Here is a 20,278-nt window from a genome sequence, read left to right as displayed (position 1 = left end):
TAATTTGTGGTCTAAAAAAAACCGATTTAATTGCAGGAAGCCATAAGGCTTGGTGTCTGTTTAATCTCTGAGTGGGAAATTGCAGTAGGTTACGTTTTCTTTTGACCAGTTTATATAGGTGATTATGCCAAGCTGAATGTATGTGTGTCACTTCATTGTTCAATTTCCAAGTGTGAGTTTATCTTTAGGCACTGGAAAGGAGTTTTTGTAGTGAGTGAGATACAGGTAATTTACATTAACCTAAGATCAGAATGTTGCCATTTTCTCATGTCTGAGAACTTTTTATTTCAAATTTGTACTCAGATGAGGAATCAGATTCACTCACATACAGTTCTCTTTCCTCACCATTAATCACAGCACAAATCTAGGCAGGGCAGGGAAAAGAAAAAAACACTCATGTTTTTAAAATGTCTTGAAACTTTTCATTTTACACTAATTTAGAAAAATCATCTTCCCTTTCTTTTAGGCCCAGATTTAAATATATTGCTTAAATTCTTAATTTCAAGAGCTCATTATATATGTAGAGATAAATCTATAAAGTAATTAAATCTCTTATACAAACCACTTAGGAAAATCACTCATTATTTAATCCTTATCTATCATAGAATATTCAAGCCTGGAGTTTCATAATAAGCTCCACAGCACAGACAGTGATTTGGCATCACCCATAGCCAATTTGGAAGCATTTGGAGGTGGGTGGTGACCTCTTTTTGAGCTGGAAATTCGAGCCATCTCCACGGCAGCCATCTGCAGTGTTACTGACCTGGTGGTTGCACCTGATTTTTGCTTAATTTTAGAAGTGATGGATGTATTGTTTTCCCATCTTATCTCTCCCTACCTCTGCTCCCCTACCCTCCTTCAGTACTGCCTTTCATTCTCCATCCTTGAATCCAACAACTGTGGATCTCTTTGCCCAACTTTGGTCCAGACATACTATAAGTTATGAACAAATAATTTTCCTGTCTTCAAGGAGTTGATAGGCCAGAGGGAGAGAGGGACAGTCCGTTCTATTTGGTGTGATAGGAGATATCCCTCAGGGTCAGTAAGCTGGGGTGCTTGGGGTAAGTTCTGAGGGAGGGAGTGAATTAGGAGAGAATGATTCAAGGAGATGGGGAATGACACCTGTGAAACCAAGTTGTGACTAGATTTGTACTGTGATTGATGGTGAGGAAAGAGAACAGACACCCAAGCATGCCCTGCTAACTATGGAAAGGGTTGCTGGGTTAACATGTTTCTTACATCCTGTTTCCACTGGATTTATAACTTCTTTTGTCGTAAGTAAGGACAGGGAAGATATTTTTTCTCGGGTAGAAGTTAAGGAGAGAAGAAATGTTGAAGAGGAAGATGAAAATGTCTAAACTATATGTGAGTGAAGGGCAGAGAAAAAAACCACAGTAACATTTGCAGTCTTTTAGGAGGGAGAGGGTAGAGATGTTACAACTTTAGAGCCCCCATTACTAGGTGGTATCTTAAGCTTAGGATAGGTTGATTGTTTCACACCTGTGAGAAATACACGTTTTTGGTTTGAAATAAGAAGTAATATTGGGAGAGTAAATTAGGAAAGTAGGTAGAGATCAGATTATCAAAAGTCTTTAATATAAGACTAAGAAGAATAAGGGGATTTACTGAATATTTGCAAACCGGGGACTAATATTACAAATGAGGTTAATTTGATGACAGTGTATAGACTAGTTAGAATGAGGCCCAAAAGTAGGACTAATGAAAGACTCTGACAATGCTCTCTATGCCTAAACACAAAACAAACTAGGTGGCAGCAGCATAAGTGGAAAAGAAAAAGTATTAAGAAATAAAAGCAATGTCAAGTCTAGATAATGTTCTAGGTAGGGAGTTTTGACAGTGATGAATAAAAAAGAGGGTAGAAATCCTGATTTTAGTGTTGTGTGTGTGTTGAGAGAGGAGGCAGGCAGGGAAAGAACGTGTACCTGTGGCAGGTAGGAAGGAGGTTTTGAAGTTTTTAGATTAATATCTAGTTTCTTAAGGAAGCAGAATCCAAGTATTAAGAAACAACTTTGAATTCACACAGTTGATTAGTGACAGCAGGGTCTAGATCCCAGGGTTTGTGTCTCCCAGACCCATTTTTGGTTTGATTTCTTAGGTTGGAGACCTGGTTGGAGACCTTGGAAGTGGCGATTCTTCTCCCTACAACGTGAAAAGACATGGCTGAGGTGCAGTGGGGAGTGGGTGAAAGGGCTCTGTGACTCAGGTCTGATGATATCTCAGGAGGAATGTTTGAGGCACTTGAGAAAGGTTAGAGGTAGAATGTGTCCTTTGAGGTATAGTGGATGGAATCGTTAAGGGTAATTACATGTGAATTTTAAAACATGAGTTGGAAGACAAAAAAGGAAGGAGTCACTGTAATTTGGGGGAGAATCGGGAAAACTTAGGGTCATTCTCTAACATGCTGCGGATTGCCACTTTGTTTTAGGTGGTCTGTGGCAATATACTGGATATTAAGGAGGGGGAGTGAGTAGTGTCAAATGTGATATTAAGTCAAGACGGAAGAGGACTGAGAAAAGGTCAGTTGATTTGATATTAGCTTGTGATACCCGAAGAGGCTATTTGTCAGGGTGAATCTGAGGTCTCTCAGAGCAGCGAAGAGAGGAAATAGTGAAGACAGAGTGCTAAGGAAGTGAAAGTAGTTTCCAGAAACTCCTTTTTGGAAACCTTGTCAGTATGAGAAAGAGAGAATCTCAGAAAGAGATTTGAATAAGATTTGGGTTTTTTTTTTTTTTTTAATAGAGGCATGCTTTATTTTTTTGTTTTTTTTTTGTTTATACAAGCACTGGGTACAGTCAGAAGCGCGGGAGGGTGAGAGAATTCACCAGAGCCAGAGCGGGGAGCAGAGCAGGCAGAAAGACCCAAGTACACTGCTGAGGGGAGCAGCGGGCGGCAGGAGAGGTCTGCGCGCCATGTGGGACCCTCCTCTGGTGGCCGGGGAGCAGCTGGGGATCAAACGGGCCCTGCAGAGGCCGAGGGCAGCTTCGCAACCCAGCGCTCAACCGCTGCGCCACCTGGAGGCCCAAGATTTGCTTTTTGAAATTTATTTTCAGATAGGGAAGAATCTGTGTATTTGTAGGCTACAAAAGCTGGCAGTAGGGAAGGGGTCTTTGGAGTGTGATGGTTGAATGGGAGAGATAATTTAGGGAGGAGCTGCGGAATGGGGTATTTTATGGCACCAGGGATTGGGTCCTATCTCTTGTGAGATGTGGGAAGAGGAGAGTAGATAGGGGAAGGGAACGTTTTAAGGAGAGGGCAAGAAGGAGCTTTCTACCCCATGACTTACATTTTCTTACTAAGAACACTCATATTCTGGATCTATTACTTTCTGAAATGTGTGAACGTGTACCTAGATATACAGGGAACACTATCATTTGACCCATAATAAAGCCTTACTAATTAGGGAGTGGACGAAATAGCCAGTGTTAATTACTGAGTACCTTCCTAAAACTTGTACATGATTTACATTTGTAGAGAATAATATATTAGGTGAGATGATCTTAGATCACAAGAGATAAACAGCCTTATTTATTGAGCTTCTCTGTGGACAAAGTTTGCCCTGGAGTATGGATGAGGAGACAGTGTTTGGAGGATGAGCAGTGTGTGTGTGTGTGTGTATATATGTCTTAGGTATAAAGAGAGGGAAGAGAGAGAATAAATGTTCTTATTCCCCTCTTGTCTTTCAGGTCACCATAACACAGAACAACTAGAAAAGTCTCCATGATAACCATAGACATGTTTTATAGGTGTGTGTAGTAGGTAAATTACATAGTAGATTTTATACGGAGGCTATTTAAAAAGTAGGAAGTGTGTTTACCTTCCTTAAGGGTGAGAAAACTTTCTAAAAATATTTTTTTGGGAGATGGGGAAAAAGTTTGATTAAATCAGCATTTGATAAATGCTGGAGGTTTCAAGTTCTGGAAAAGTTAGGTATGAGGAAAGAGATTTCTAGTTTCACATTGTCAGAATCAGTGGTTTGAAGACTGTTCTCAGTTAAATGGAATCAGTTCTTCATCTTTGGAAGGCAGTATTTAAATTAATTCATTGCTAAGGTAATCAGACTTAATACAGCCCCAGTCAAAACTGACCACACACAGTTACCAGAAGTAGTTATATAGGGTACATAGCAACCCCAAAGCTGCTGTTCATTTTCTAAGTTCATAGCCTGCCTCTCCCACCCTTTCATTTTTACTGAAAAACTTATTAAGATGGTTTAATAAGCTTTAGCATGCACCCAGAAATAAAAAAGATCTACCCATTAATTTTTCAGTGTAAGTATGAAAGCTTTTAAAAGTACTGTCTGTGGCCATTATACTTTACTAGAAAATGCAGGCTTTTTTTTTTTTTTAATTGTAAATGTTACCTGGAAGCTATGAATTGATTACAGCTGAGTAACAGACTTCCTCAGTAAGTTATTTTTTTTATTTCTATTAAGTGATTTTTCGAGATCAAACATTTATGTAATATGCAGTATTTTTTAAAATAGGAGTCACATTTCATACTAGTTTTTTTCTTGACAACTTCATGACATTTTCTTTGAAAATGTAGTTATCTTCCTTGCAATTTAGACAAAAATACTTTAAAAAATGTGACACTATTCAAACTGAACATTGAGCTCTAAATTTCGGTGGTTAAGGTCTAGAGACTTCCTCACTGATGTTGATACAAAATGGGAGTATGCAGGAGAGCACAGTGAGGAAGAACACAAAATTCTTAACTCCAGTGTTTTTGTGGATTTTTGTCACATGTGGAAGGAAGAATTCAGTAGTATTTCCCTATTGCATAAAGGCTAGAATGATTAATAGCACATGTGACAATTGTCACCTCTAAGTGATAAGTAGACAGTGCTTAATAGAATCTGTGCATTGTGTAATGTTGTGTCCCACCTAATGTCCTGTCTCTGCAGTATAGGAAACATTTCTGAATCGTCAACTTTAAATCTAAATATTTGAATTTATGCAGTTATTTTCTCGGAAAAGGGCCTCTTCTGTTTTGTGGAGGATGTGCGGTGACAGTAATTGACTAGAACATTTTGCATGAAGGTCTCCCTAATGAAGAAATATGAGCATATTAATATCTGATTTCTACTAGAAAAATTACTTTTCTCTATGGATTTTCGGAAACCTGTACTGAAGGTATTTAAGCTTTGGACCTGAGGCACTTTTCCCTAAAGACTGAGCTAAGTAAATATTCTTTGTTTTCACTTTGGAAAATGCATAGAAAAAATCCTAAATTAATGTGAGTTCAAGTAGTTTGATCACCTTTTGAATATGAAAGTGTAGCCTTTGGCTAAAATGGATTTTGTAGTTTAATTTTTATAAGCATGAATTCCAGGTAATAACATGGTTTTTAGATGAAATGGTATTAGTATTTTTTCTTTCTCTTTTCATCTTTGCTGCTTGTTTGCATAGAACAATCACTATAATTTTTTGAGCGTGGCCCTTTGTAGTGAAACTTGAGTTCACAATTTTTTGTTATGTCACTCATTAAGGTTATAATATCCTTCAAAGGTGGGTTTCTTTTTCTTATCAGAAGAATTGCATTTAATAATTTGTTTCAGTTACAGTGGCATTCTGTTAGTAAGTTTGCAGAGTAAATTCAGGGTTTTGAAAGGTCTTGGTTGTGGATGTGGTAGAGAAATTTTATTCCAACTGATGTGTCCCATGAGAAGAGCCTCAGCTGGTGATGTGTGCAAGATGATCCAGTGCTTGGGAATCCAGTGCCAACAGAATGAGTGGTGTGGAGGCTGTGGTGGGACTTGGTGCTATGATGCCATGGGGAGAAAGAGCTGCAATAATTTGACACTGTTAGGCCTTTTCCACAATTTGACACTTGTGCCCTGGGGCATGGAGGGACTGAGGGGCACCAGCAGAGAGAAAAGCAACGTGGCATTTTATTTCTAAGTTCTAATGTTGGGCTCAAATGTCCAAAAAGATTGATTTACTTACATTTCTTCATCACACCACTTCTTGCTTCTCCTTTCGAAGTGACTGCCTTCTCTCCCTGGCAGGTTCTTCCTTCTCTCTTATCCTCCAAATCTTGGTGAGCAACAAGGATATGTCCTTGGGTTTTTTTTTTTTTTTTTCTTTCTTTCTTTCTGTGCTCTCTTTATTGGTGAATTCACTTAGATTGTGTTTAGATATTTTGACAACTTTCAAACTTACAGCTCCAGGCCAACAATCTCTCCCATACATTTTACTACCCATTAAAACTTTACTCAGTTCACCTGGCATTTCCAGGGTAACTTTCCCCAAACTGGATTCCTGCTTTCCCCCCTTAACCCAGTACCTCCTCCAGCCTTCCCCCTCTCAGCTCCTGGCAGCACACAATCCTTAGAATCTTCTTTGCTGCCTCTCTCTTTCTCTGCCTACTCCCACCTTGCCATTTCATCAGCAAACCCTGAAATAGAATTTGACCACTCTCCCCACCACTACCTTTACCATTTTTGTACTAAGCTGCTGTGGTCTTTCCATAACGTCTAACTGGTCTTCCTCCAGCTTGCCCTGACTGCCAATATCTCTGCTCAATGCAGGGATCAAAGTGACCCTTTTTACTCTAAATTTCTCCCTTGTTCAAATTTTCCAGTGAGTTCTCATTTTATACATAGTAAGACCCAAAGTCCTAAAAATAGCCTTCATCTTTGAGTTCAAAATGACCTAAAGCAATAGGTACAGAAACATTAAATACATACACAAGTGGGGAAAACAGATACCACCATTGAGAAAGAATTCTCAATAATTTCAAAGAGAACAGTGACTTTACTGTGTCAAAAACTGAGAAGCTCATCTTCAGTAGTGAACAAAGTCATCGGTGATGAACAAGGTCAACATCAACATTGATGAAGTCCTGTTGATATGTGATGAAAATAACCCTTTACCACTGTGATCTTCCAAACACAGCCTCAGTGTTATCATGAGAAAAACTTAAGACAATTTTCAGTTGAGGGATGTTCTACAAAATAGTTGACTGTTACTTCCTAAACTATCAAGATCTTTAAAAACAAGGAAAATCGAGAAACTGATAAGTCCAGAGAAGTCTAACGATGTAATGCTTAATATAATATTGCAGTTGCATGGGGTCCTAGGATAGAAAACGGTCACTAGACAGACCCTGTGGAAATCTGAATGAAGTATGGACTTAAATAGTAAACATCAGTATTTCAGTATTGGTTCATTAGTTGTGACAATTCACCACAGTAAGGTGAATTGTAAACAACAGAAGAAAACTTCATTTTGCACTAAATCTAAAGCTAAACTGAAGAAAAAAGAAGGGCAAGAGATCAGGATCAGGAACCAGAAGAGAAAGAGACAACCCTACATTCAAAAGGCTCAGGGTTTCTCCCCCTTAGCACTACTGACCTTTTGGGCAGACAATTCTTTGGGGAAAGTGGGGTGGGCACCTGTTCCCAGGAACTGGAGCATTGGTAGCATTATTCCACCCACTAAATGCCCGCAGCATCTTCCTCCCCGCCTCCACTGAAAACGTCTCTAGAGGTTGCCACATGTCCCGTGGGGCTTGAAATCACCAGTTATAGAGAGGGCTAGTTATCGAAATAGCAGGGACCGCTGTGGTTCTTGTTAGCCATCAGCATCTGATTTTTATTTTTTTATTTTTTATTTTAATTTTTTAAAGATTTATTTATTTATTTATACAAGCACTGGGTACAGTCAGAAGCGTGGGAGGGTGAGAGAATTCACCAGAGAGAGCCAGAGCGGGGAGCAGAGCAGGCAGAAGGACCGAAGTACCCTGCTGAAGGGAGCAGCGGGCTGCAGGAGAGGTCTGCGCGCCATGTGGGACCCTCCTCTGGTGGCCTGGGGGCAGCCGGGGATCGAACCTGCGCTGCAGAGGCTGCGGGCAGCTTTGCAACCCAGCGCTCAACCGCTGCACCACCGGGGAGGCCCAGCATCTGATTTTTAGCTCTTCATCATCACTATTCTTTGCTTACTTGCTTTTCTCTCATCTGAAATGTATCATCCGTGAGGATTTGTTGGTCGTTAGGTTCACTTTTATAATACCAGTGTTTAGAACTGTTTTTCACACATGCCAGCAGCTTATTAAGTATTTATTGAGTTAATCTAATTATTGATGGAGTGAATGAAAGATAAAGATAACACAGTTATGCTAAAGAAATTCAGACAGTACAGAAAGATGAAAATGTAAGTAAACATTGCCTCAGCTGTCTAGTCTACAGAAGTTAACACCGATAACAGTTTTTAAAAATCTGTCCAGAATTTTCTGTCTATTTTACGCACGTCTGTGTACATACAAACAGTTATTCTCTCCTCACCCCCCGCCCTTTTAAATAAATATAAATGGTATCAATTTTAGTTTTTCTCATTGAGTATCTGGACATCTTCACATATCAGCATGTGTATGCTGTCTTAGCTTGTTAATGGCTGCATGATATTTTACATCTAGAATTAAGTAAAAATATTTTAACTGTGCTTGCAGTAGAACCTGGTGTAATATTTTGTTATATAGTGGATACTGGTAATAATGTCTCCTAAAACAAAAGACAGTGCTTCTTTAATGTCCTTTAAAGCATTTTCTTTATATCTGTTTCATTTGTCCTTTGTATATACCTCTGGATTGGAAGCTTAATTGTACATACCTACCATAGTCTGTCAAATAACAGATTCTCAATACCTCTACATTGAATTGAATTGAAATTTTCACTTGTTTTGATTAAAATCACTGCAACACAGCATAAATACTAAAATTTCCCTGAGTGTCGGAACTATTGACCAAATTAAAGGATAGTTCTAGGAGAAGATTATTTTCTTTTAATTGTTTTCCTAGAGGCCAAAAATCTGTCTAATTTCCTGACTTTATCTGCTCAGGAGAAGGCTTCATAGCTAAAGAGCAATTTAGGGTGCCCAACTTGAACATGATTCACTATCAATTAAGCTTCTAATTGCTTTCAGCATATCAGGTCTTTTCTTTTTTTCCATAATGAAATGATTAATGGGGCAAAGTTGGCAGTAGCTGAGTTAAGATACTGTAAATTAATATTGCCATACTAATTTTCAACCTGGCTGTTAAAGCAGCCCTCCAGTCTGCTCTCTCTTTCCCCTTTGGTCACAGTCACATTTAGTGAATATGCATTTGAGAGTTACTTTGCCAAGGGTATAGTCCTGTCCTCTCTTGACAATGCTAGGTTGTCTTTGTGAAGCTGCTTTGATTTACAAGGTGAATTTGTTGGCAGTAGGGGAACTGTTGGTGTGAAAATAATTTTCCTACTCCCCTGCTAGGTCTCAGCCCAGTGGACTGCCTTCCGTCCCTCATGTTAAAGGCAACTCTTTCTCAGATGTCCTCTTTGCTTCCCACCTTACCCTCTGACACTTCTGCAGTGCCTGCAGCCTTGCTGCATTGATTGGGACCTTGACATGTGTAAGCTCAGATGATGCAGGTGTGTGTGTGTGTACACGTATGTACACACGCATGTTCTCTCATCTTGCATTCTAGTAAGGGCCCCTGGGTGGCGGTGGTTCAGTTAGTTCCCCGAAGACAGAACAAGCTGGGGTTGTGAGTGAAGCAATGATAAAACACTGATGTTTTGGTGAGATTTGGGGAAAGTTCTTTTTAAGCATTCCTTTTTGTCAACTGAGTTTCCTTCAGCTCATGTTGGTGGTTCAGAAATGACCTCAGTAGAATACTTGGTGATAGTTATTTTAATACCTTTAAATAGCTATACAGTGATAAAGTTAAAGTAAACCCTTTCATTATGGAAGGAGTGGACTTAATCATTCTTATAAAGAAATAATGTTATTTGGGAATAAATTTTGAAATGAGATTATAAACTGTCATGGGACATCATATGAAACTGTTGAGGATTTTTTGATTATTGTTCTAAATTAGTTGTTAGATGCCTCCCATGGTCAGGGTACTGTAATAGCATTAACTTTGTGTATTTTTGAACATTTAATTCAGTGTATGTAAGCAAACTGTTCATTATCTCTCTTTTTTACAACTGCTTGAAGATTTAAGTGTAAGAATGTGATTGGATTATTACATTGATAGGCTTTCATGGTGCTCATTATGGTTCTTTAATTTGAGCCATTAAAATAAGAAAAAAGATTATTTTTGAACAGTAATTCTAAACATTAGCGGAGTCTTGATACTTACATTGGGAAAAATTGAAATCACTACATTAACTCGTATACCATACAGATGGAAAATACTTCATTAAAATACAAAGTCTTAAAATATAAGAAAATTAAGAAAAAAATTTATTGTAGTCCCCTGAAGGAGTAATTGTTTTATCTTTCTTTTCTGTCTTTCAGATTCCTGAGAGTTAAGCAATGGGGAGACATTTGGCCTTGCTTCTGCTTCTGCTCCTCCTCCTCCAGCATTTTGGAGACAGTGATGGAAGCCAAACACTTGAACAGACACCTATACAGTTTACACATTTCCAGTACAATGTCACTGTGCATGAGAACTCCGCAGCTAAAACCTATGTTGGACACCCTATAAAGATGGGCATTTACCTTACAAATCCTCTGTGGGAGTTAAGATACAAAATTGTCTCTGGAGACAATGAAAACCTATTTAAAGCTGAAGAATACATCCTTGGAGATTTTTGCTTTCTAAGAATAAGGACCAAAGGAGGAAATACAGCTATTCTTAATAGGGAAGTGAAAGATCATTACATCTTGATAGTCAAAGCAGTTGAAAAAAATACTAATGCTGAAGCACGCACAAAGGTCAGGGTGCAAGTGTTGGATACAAATGACTTGAGACCATTATTCTCTCCCACCTCTTACAGTGTCTCTTTACCTGAAAACACAGCCATCCGGACCAGCATTGCAAGAGTCAGTGCCACAGATGCAGACATAGGAACCAATGGAGAATTTTACTACAGTTTTAAAGACCGAACAGACATGTTTGCTATTCACCCAACCAGTGGCGCAGTGGTTTTAACTGGTAGACTTGATTACACAGAGACCAAGCTCTATGAGATGGAGATTCTTGCTGTGGACCGTGGAATGAAATTGTATGGTAGCAGTGGCATCAGCAGCATGGCCAAGCTAACAGTTCATGTAGAACAGGCCAACGAATGTGCTCCTGTGATAACAGCAGTGACATTGTCACCATCAGAACTGGACAAGGACCCAACGTATGCAATCGTAACAGTGGATGACTGTGATCAGGGTACCAATGGGGAAATCGCTTCTTTAAGCATTGTGGCAGGTGACCTCCTCCAGCAGTTTAGAACAGTGAGGTCTTCTCCAGGGAGTAAAGAATATAAAGTCAAAGCAATTGGTGGCATCGATTGGGACAGTCATCCTTTTGGCTATAACCTGACACTACAGGCTAAAGATAAAGGAACTCCTCCCCAGTTCTCGTCTGTGAAAGTAATTCATGTGACCTCTCCACAGTTTAAAGCCGGGCCAGTCAGGTTTGAAAGGGATGTTTACAGAGCAGAAATTAGTGAATTTGCCCCTCCCAACACACCTGTGGTTATGGTAAAAGCCACGCCTGCTTATCCTCATTTGAGGTATGTTTTTAAAAGTACACCTGGAAAGGCTAAATTCAGTTTAAATCACAACACTGGTCTCATTTCTATTTTGGAACCAGTTAAAAGACAACAGGCATCCCATTTTGAACTTGAAGTAACAACCATTGACAGAAGAGCCTCCACCCGAGTCTTGGTTAAAATCTTAAATGCAAATGGTAATGCTCCTGAATTTACCCAGACAGCTTACAAAGCATCTTTTGATGAGAATGTGCCCATTGGTACTACTGTCATGAGCGTCAGTGCCTTAGACCCTGATGAGGGTGAGAACGGATATGTGACTTACAGTATTGCCAATTTAAATCACGTGCCATTTGTGATTAACCATTTTACTGGTGCTGTGAGTACTTCAGAAAGCTTGGACTATGAGCTCATGCCTCGGGTTTATACTCTGAGGATTCGAGCATCAGACTGGGGCTTGCCATACCGTCGAGAAGTCGAAGTCCTTGCTACTGTAACTCTCAATAACTTGAATGACAACACACCCTTATTTGAGAAAATAAATTGTGAAGGAACAATTCCCAGGGATCTTGGTGTGGGAGAGCAAATAACTACTGTGTCTGCTATTGATGCTGATGAGCTTCAGCTGGTACGATATCAAATTGAAGCTGGAAACGAACTAGATTTGTTTAGCTTAAATCCCAACTCTGGGGTATTGTCACTTAAACAATCACTAATGGATGGCTTAGGTGCAAAGGTGTCTTTTCATAGTTTGAGAATTACAGCTACAGATGGAGAAAATTTTGCCACACCCTTGTATATCAATCTAACTGTGGCTGCCACTCGCAAGCCAGTCAGCTTGCAGTGTGAAGAGACTGGAGTTGCCAAAATGCTGGCTGAGAAGCTCCTGCAGGCAAATCGGTTACACAACCAGGGAGAGGTGGAGGATATATTCTTTGACTCTCACTCTGTCAATGCTCATGCACCACAGTTTAGAAGCACTCTTCCAACTGCCATTGCAGTAAAGGAAAACTACCCTGTGGGTTCCAGCATAATTTCCATGAATGCCTCTGACCTTGACACTGGCTTCAATGGAAAACTAGTCTATGCTATTTCTGGAGGAAATGAGGATAGTTGCTTCACTGTTGACATGGACACAGGAATGCTAAAAATTTTATCTCCACTTGACCGTGAAACAACAGACAAATATACCCTGAATATTACAGTATACGACCTTGGTATACCACAGAAAGCTGCCTGGCATCTTCTAGACATCAGAGTTTTGGATGCCAATGATAATCCACCAGAGTTTTTACAAGAGAGCTATTTTGTTGAAGTGAGTGAAGACAAGGAGGTTAATAGTGAAATCATCCAGGTGGAAGCCACAGATAGAGATCTAGGACCCAATGGACATGTGACATACTCGATTCTTACAGACACAGATAAGTTTTCCATTGACAGTGTTACTGGTGTTATTAAGATTGCATACCCTTTGGATCGCGAAATACAGCGTGTGCATTACTTAAAGATTGAAGCCAGGGATCAAGCCAAAGAAGAACCTCAGTTGTTTTCCACTGTACTTTTGAAAGTATCATTAGAGGATGTTAATGACAACCCACCTAAGTTCATTCCACCTAATTACCGTGTGAAAGTTCGAGAGGACCTTCCAGAAGGAACCATAATCATGTGGTTAGAGGCCTATGATCCTGATTTAGGTCAGTCTAGTCAAGTAAGATACAGCCTTATGGACCACGGAGAAGGAAACTTTGATGTGGATAAACTCAGTGGAGCAGTTAGGATTATCCAGCAGTTGGACTTTGAGAAGAAGCAAGTATATAATCTCACCGTGAGGGCCAAAGACAAAGGGAAGCCAGTTTCTTTGTCTTCCACTTGCTTTGTTGAAGTGGAAGTAATTGATGTGAATGAGAACTTACACCCACCAGTGTTTTCCAGCTTTGTGGAGAAGGGCGTTGTGAAAGAAGATGTGCCTCTTGGTTCATCGGTCATCACCGTATCGGCTCGAGATGAGGACACAGGAAGAGATGGAGATATCCGATATTCCATTAGAGATGGTTCTGGCATTGGTGTTTTCAAAATAGATGAAGAAACAGGTAAATGTTGTTACTGCTCTGGATTGCTATGCTTCCCCTCCCATTTTTCCTAAAGTAAATAACTGCCTTGTGTTCCTTCGTAATTTTCCACTTGCCTTTATTCAGCTTGAGCATAGAAGTATATGCGCAAGCTTTTTTGTCCTGTTGCAGGTGTCTTTATGTGTGACTAAGATATGAGGATGGAATCAAGGGAATCACGACTGAGTTGACAAAAAATGAGTTCAAAAACAGAGACAAAATTGTTACCAATAATACTGATCTCTGAGTTTGTACTCCATATTAACAGCATCATCATTGTGGTTTTGGTGTAATTTTGAGAAGCACTTCCAGAGCATTTCAAGCTAGTATGTTTGCAGACTCACACTTAGGACAACCACATCACTGTTGTAACATGCCCTTCAGAGATTATTGCATACACGTAAAGTTGTGCAGTGCACAGAGAAGACACTGTGCTGAAATGTAAGTGATAAGATCGGCTTTACTTAGTATCCCCTCCCGGTTCTGTTTGCAGGGCAGACATAGGGTAGCGCAGTATTGAATTGAAAATACTGGCTTGGAATCCTGGCTCTTTTGTTGTTAATTGGGTGATTTTGGTTAGGTTCATTATCTTCTTAAAACCCTTCATTTGGGAAAAAAAAAAACCCAAAAACTTCATTTGTGAGATGAGGACACTTATAATTAACCATAAGGTTATGTAAGGATAAATTAAAATAATATGGAAAAGTTTCCTCATTTGTGTTAGCCTATTAATGCCTTTCATAAATGGTAGTAATGCTTTGTTGCGATGTTCTTCCTCCTAGAATAAAGTCCTACAGGCAGATCAACCATGACAGTCAAATTCATGTTGGAGTGTGCATTGTTTTCCACGCCATACATATTTCTAATTTAAGCGCTTTTCACAGATACCATAATTTATGTCAGTCATCCCTGGTGGAATGTGAGCCTTTCTTTGTATTACTTTGTTAGGACTGCCATAGGAATACTACAGACTGGGTATCTTAAACAATAGAAACTAATTTTCCTACAATTCTGGAATATAGAAGTCAAAGATCAAGGTTTCAGAGGCCTCCTGCTGGACATGTAGATGGCCATCTTCTCCTACATATATGTATGTCCTCTCTTGCTGCGAGGACACCAGTTATATGGGGTTAGAGTCCAGCCCATGACCTCATTTTAAAGGCTCTATTACCACATGCAGTTAGATTCTGAGGGATGAGGACTTCAAGAATTTGAGGGACACTATTCAACCCAGAGCAGTCTCAGAATAGCATTAGGGACAGACTTTAGGCTCCATTATTTTCTATCCTCAGCACTTAACAAAAAGTGTCTGGCATGTGGAAACTCCTTATTAAATGTCAAAAGAATTAATGATTAATGATTTTTCCCCCCACTTTGAATGTCCTGTCCTCTGAGAATGGTGGTAGAAATAGAAGGAAACTAGGCAATCACAGCACTAGTCAGCCATTGGTAGAGTTCAATTCATTAAGCTCATTGGTCTTTCCAAAAGAGATTTAGTGACATTAAAACTTTTTTAAAGTTTATTCAATAATACCACAAATAAGTTCTTAAGTCAATTTCCATCTGCTTACCCATCCCCGCATTTAGTAAGTGTATAGCATGTGAAAGATACAATAACTGCCTTAGAAATAAGTTGTTTTAAAAAGACTGTTATATTTTTAATGTGCCTTTATTCAAGGGGTTCTTTTTTATAAGGAATTATGTACCAATAGCATATGTTAGTTTTATCTACAGATTAAATATTACTCATCTAAAATATCCATAGTATAATTCAACAGAAAATGGTATAATCAGTGGAGGTTAGTAATCCTTCATCCAAAGAGTAGACTATATCCTTTTTTGGTTATATTCCCTCAATATGAATTAGAATCTTTAGGTAAAATGTCAACATAGCAAACTGCCCAAAACTTAGTAACAGAAGCTTAAACTATATATGCTGTTATGTGAGTTTACTAAAGACAGTTATTTTTGCTTTTTTTCTATTCCAAGGTGGGTTTTGAAAGCCTCTAAACAACTGTTGTATGTTAAGACACAAAATAGAAACCCCAAATCTTAATTTACATTTTCTTGATGACTTAAATTATATGTGCATTGCCTTTTGAAATTTTTTTTCAAGTAAAAGTATTTTTATTGTTGCTTTTTAGAAAGTAGTATTTTTCTCTTTAAATGAAAGAGATTGGGATATTTTTACTACAAAGAAAAAAAAAAACTGAACAAAACAATATCCTGAAATAGGCCTGTGGTGGTTTTCAGAGCTTAATGGCAATGCCGGACTTTTTCAATTGGAACTTGGTGGGAGGTCAGAGGATGATTCTGATGATGGCCAGTGGGGTTAGTAAGTATATAAGAAATTGTTATGCATTTGTGTAAATATTGAGATTTAAAGGTGAGAGAAAAGTTGGAAGGTCATTTGTAGATCATCTATTCTGTCGTCCTTTACACAGGAAAAGACATGTAGTGTACAGTAGATTTATGTTTATATGCTTTTTGAAACTGGATTAAAGTCAAGTAGTAATATTTGCAGATTGACCTGGCATATATGACAAGGTATATTTTGGCAGTAGTATCAACCCAAATTATTTCAGAGATTTTAAGGTAGTTCCTATCATAGTGTAGAATTCCTTCAGAAAAGTCTGTATGTTTTGTGCTGCAGTGATACTAAAATTAGGCATGCTGATTTTTCTTTTGGAGTTTAATTTCTAGGGCTGCTTCAAAATGCGGAGAGGTATCTGTCAGATAGATAAAATAGGGGCAGTTCAGAAGTACCAGTGAGGACCCTACTGGCTATAGTACTAAACCTCGATGTGAATTGTAATTGGTCTGACTCAGGGCAGGTTTATTAGCACTCTTCTAGAACTTCATTCTCTCTCTGCTCATTGCCCATTTCTCCTGGGCTCTTCCTTCTGTGTCATGCATTTAATATTGGGCTAATTGATACAGGTCTGCACAGGACTGCTTGACTTTTATGGTCCTAGAACCTGCCCACTTACCTATCTTTTTTCTTCTTGTCTTTGACCTCATTTTGAACTACAATACTGGTGGAGTAATAAAACCCAGATTTCGTGGGTGTTTTACCTGTTTCAACTTTGTCAAATACGGGTATCATTTGTTTACTTCTCAGAGAACATACTTCACAATCAAATTTAGTCCTTACTATTTTAAAGGTCCTTCCTTTCTTTAAAACATCTATTTAAATTTTAAACATCCCTTAAATAGTAGTTTTTAGGTTTTTTTTTAAATAAAAATTCTATGAACTTCCTGAAATATGTAGCCAAATGTGCAGTTCTCTTAGCTCTGGATTTTGTATGTTTTTGCTAATTGACTTTGCAGGGAGGTACTATGTAATTGCTGTGTGGGGGTGACAGCCATTTGACTCATCCCTAATCTCTCACTGTCTCATATGCTTTTCCTGGAGAGGCCTCTGGCTATTTTAGTGAACTGTTCTGACAAATCCACACCCACAGGATTGCTCTGTTTGAGGTTCCGAGTAGAGTGTAATGTGAAAAATCATTTGGAAAGTTGGTCTTGTTAGAGGGCCAGTCTCCAGTGCTTTAATTAAGATTCATCCCCTTTTTTGTCTCCTTAAAATGTGAAAATTACAAAGCACATTTAACAGAAAAGTTTGTATAGTATCTTTGAAGCGTGCATAATTTCACATCTAAGTTGGTTTTCCTTTGCACAACTTTCTACTCAGCAGTCACTCATCCTCACTTCAGATATGTTCCTAATTCCTGTTTGCTTTCTTAGAAGCTTCAGATTTGAGCATGGTAGAATCTCCTGTAAGTTTGTGGTGTAAATTCACCTATAGTTAACTTGAACTCCAATGAAAACTTGCCGCTTTTTGTTAGTTTTAAAACTACAGAAGTGTCAAGAAAAATGGTCTGTTAAAAGATTTCAAAAAATGCTAGGTGGAGTCCCCTGATGTATGTATTGCTAACTAGATGCCCTGGAGTATGTTCTCCCTTCAGGTTCAGTTTTTGATCAGCATGAGTTTTGACCTGCTCCATTTTCAACCTGGACCTGTTCACCCCTCCTTAGGCAACCTGGTGGTCCCCCACCTCCTGGGAGGTCACCTTATTAATGCCCAACCTAGTCCAGACACCCAGTTGGCATAACGCACTGCAGCACAGAACTCCTGGGCTCAAGCCATCCTCCTGCCCCAGACTCCCGAGTAGCTGGCACTGCAGGCTAGTTTAGCTTTTGGCTCTTCATGTTGTGCAACCCATTGTGCTTCCCTTCTGACTCAATTTATTTTGGGGAGACCATGCTTTTCATTGCGATAAGAATGAATTTCTAAACTTATTAGTGTTGTGTTACTCTCAGACTTCCAATATGGTTTTAGGATTAAAATTTATTTTGATGAAAGAACTTGGGATGAATTACTATGGAAGTCAGCTGTTGCAGCAAGATAAATCACCATTCATGAAATGGGGAAGGAAAAACAAGGACTGCGTTTTTCTTAAGAGAACCTGGCCACTTTTTCATTTGGGGGGGAGTGTGAGTGCACCACTCCTGTATTATGTATTTGGAGACAGGCTCCTGGCCTTCCTCAGTTGAGTGGACACAGGGTGGGTGGCATGTTTGGGTAGTGGGAACAGAAGGGGATTTTAATCTAGGCTAACCTTATCGCCTGACCACACTGTGAGAGGAAAATGGTTTCTGGTTTGGCAGAATTGTATCTTAATTATTCACTCAAGTTTAGAAAACAACTTTTCCCAACTAAAAGTAGGATCTGCATGCAACCAGGAACCTATGTTATTTCCTCAGACTTCTTCGCTGATGACAGGAAATAGAATGTAGAAACATTTCATGAGTTCCGGTGTCATGACCAGAAAGTAAGAGTGACTAAGAGCCCTTAGAAGTGGGGTCCACTGTGGTGGGACCAATTACCTCTGTTGGAGCTGTGTCTAAAATTCCTGGCAGCAGGAACTTAAATAGATATTGGTGGGAGGCCTCTGTAGGGAGGTTAAGAAATTTGCTGGTGAAAGGGCTTTTGTATTGCTGTCTCCTCCCTTAAGTGGCAGCAGCTGCTGTCCTGTACTTTTTGTTCTCCTAGGGAAGGTTGAAGAGAAAAGAAACTTAATGCCCAACTACAGTGAGCTTGAAAATAGGGCTTTGGCAGAAATTACATTATGATAATGTGCTGTTACTGTGTTGGGGAGGAAACCACTCCTTCCTATGATTCTGTGTATGTGTGATTTGGAGTGAAGTCAGGGTAGGGTAATTTCTCCTGGAGAAACAATTTACCTTTGAAGTAGGAGGATTTTTAAGATGAAAATGGGATTCCGTTAGAAATCCTAATGAAATTCTCTTTTGTTTTAAGTTGTACGATATTCAGCAAGTTGATGCTTGAAGTACTGAGTGAATATGAGTGGTTGGGGGAGGGGGAATTGCGAATAGGGTGGCATTATGTTGTGAAACAGAATGTGCTGAAAGCTGTGCAGTGCCCTTATATAATCCTAAATGGCCTGGAAGGGCCATTTCCTGGAGGGAATGATTGGGTAGGAACAACTTAAAATATGGTCTCTGGTTACATGCTTTCAACGGTCATGATGGTAATAATAATGGGTGACGGTATTATAATAATAAATCATAGGTATTAAGTGTTACAGCCAGGTGCTGTTGAACTACTCTGTTAATTTATTTAATCCTTACAGCTGCCAGATAGAGACTGTTGTCCCTGTGTGACAGATGAAGAAACAGTCATGAGAAAGGTTTAAGTAACTCGCCTAAGACCACTTGGGTGCTGAGTGGTAGAAATCACGAGGCTTTGTGTGTTAATGCTATATTAGGGTATCATTTTTTCAAAAATCTTCTTGACGGGCCCCAAGATAGCCCATTCGAAAACTACTAGTTGAGTGGGATGCTGGGCTAAAGTCTTGAACCTGAGTTTCCTCTCCCATCACTCTCACTCAGAGTGACAGGTTGCTGTTAAGCACGTTTAAGTGGATAAAGTTTTAGAATTGCACACTGGTGGCATTTAAGCAAGTTAAGGTTATTCCATTGAAGAGACTGGTAGTAGGTTAATCATGGTGAGTGTAGGTTGTGAATGTAACTGATTAGTTGAGATGAACAGGTGACTTACCTGTGTTTATAACTGCATGTATGTTCTCATAAATAAAAGTGCTGCCTGCACTTTTAAAGAATATTATTTGGCGCCTTTTCTCGTTGAAATATTTTAGATGGTGGTTGATAGTCCCAGCTAATTTCAAAATCTTTGGGTACATGAAGCTAACTTCTACATTGAAGGGAGTTCATTGTGATCATTGTTCTCTTGCATTGCCCTTGTCACCTTGGCTCCAGTAGCTGTCCTCACCAGCCATCTGGTATGTGCTAAGGAACTGTCCTCCCTCTTGGTCTTGCTTGTACATTCAGATGGTATTTAAGAGCTGGGTGTTACAACTTGATGAGTGGCTTATGTCTGTAGAGATTTAATGCGCAGTTAATATCTGGCATGTTCTTCCTTATTGCCTGCCTTGCTCAATTATGAAAATTGAGTGGATTTTATAACTAGAGGTGTCTGTTCATGTTGGATTGACTTGAAATTTTTAAAAAAAGTTTTTAAAACTTTAGCTGTTGTCCGTGTTGCTTAGGGTTTTTTCCTTAACCATTTATTTCCTATTGATTTGACACTGTGGATTGTTTTAGTTTATAAGGTTGCATTTGTCAAAATTTT

At 39.1% G+C, this 20,278-nt stretch overlaps 1 protein-coding gene across 1 annotated transcript in view; it reads left to right on the top strand.

Annotated features, from left to right (window-relative positions):
- Positions 1-10,319: 10,319 nt before the first annotated feature.
- FAT1 (FAT atypical cadherin 1) overlaps positions 10,320-20,278 on the top strand; it is a gene marked incomplete at both ends in the record, with an annotated part of 100,846 nt that continues 90,887 nt past the window's right edge. The window contains one exon of the mRNA XM_084231088.1: positions 10,320-13,584. Coding sequence (XP_084087214.1) covers positions 10,320-13,584 — 3,265 coding nt within the window. The remainder of the gene's footprint in view (positions 13,585-20,278) is intronic.

The sequence above is a fragment of the Talpa europaea genome, assembly GCF_964194135.1.
Source record: "Talpa europaea genome assembly, chromosome: 4".
Taxonomy (NCBI): Eukaryota; Metazoa; Chordata; class Mammalia; order Eulipotyphla; family Talpidae; genus Talpa; species Talpa europaea.
The sequence above is the reverse complement of the archived record's forward strand: the minus strand, read 5'-3'. Positions and strand labels throughout refer to the sequence as shown.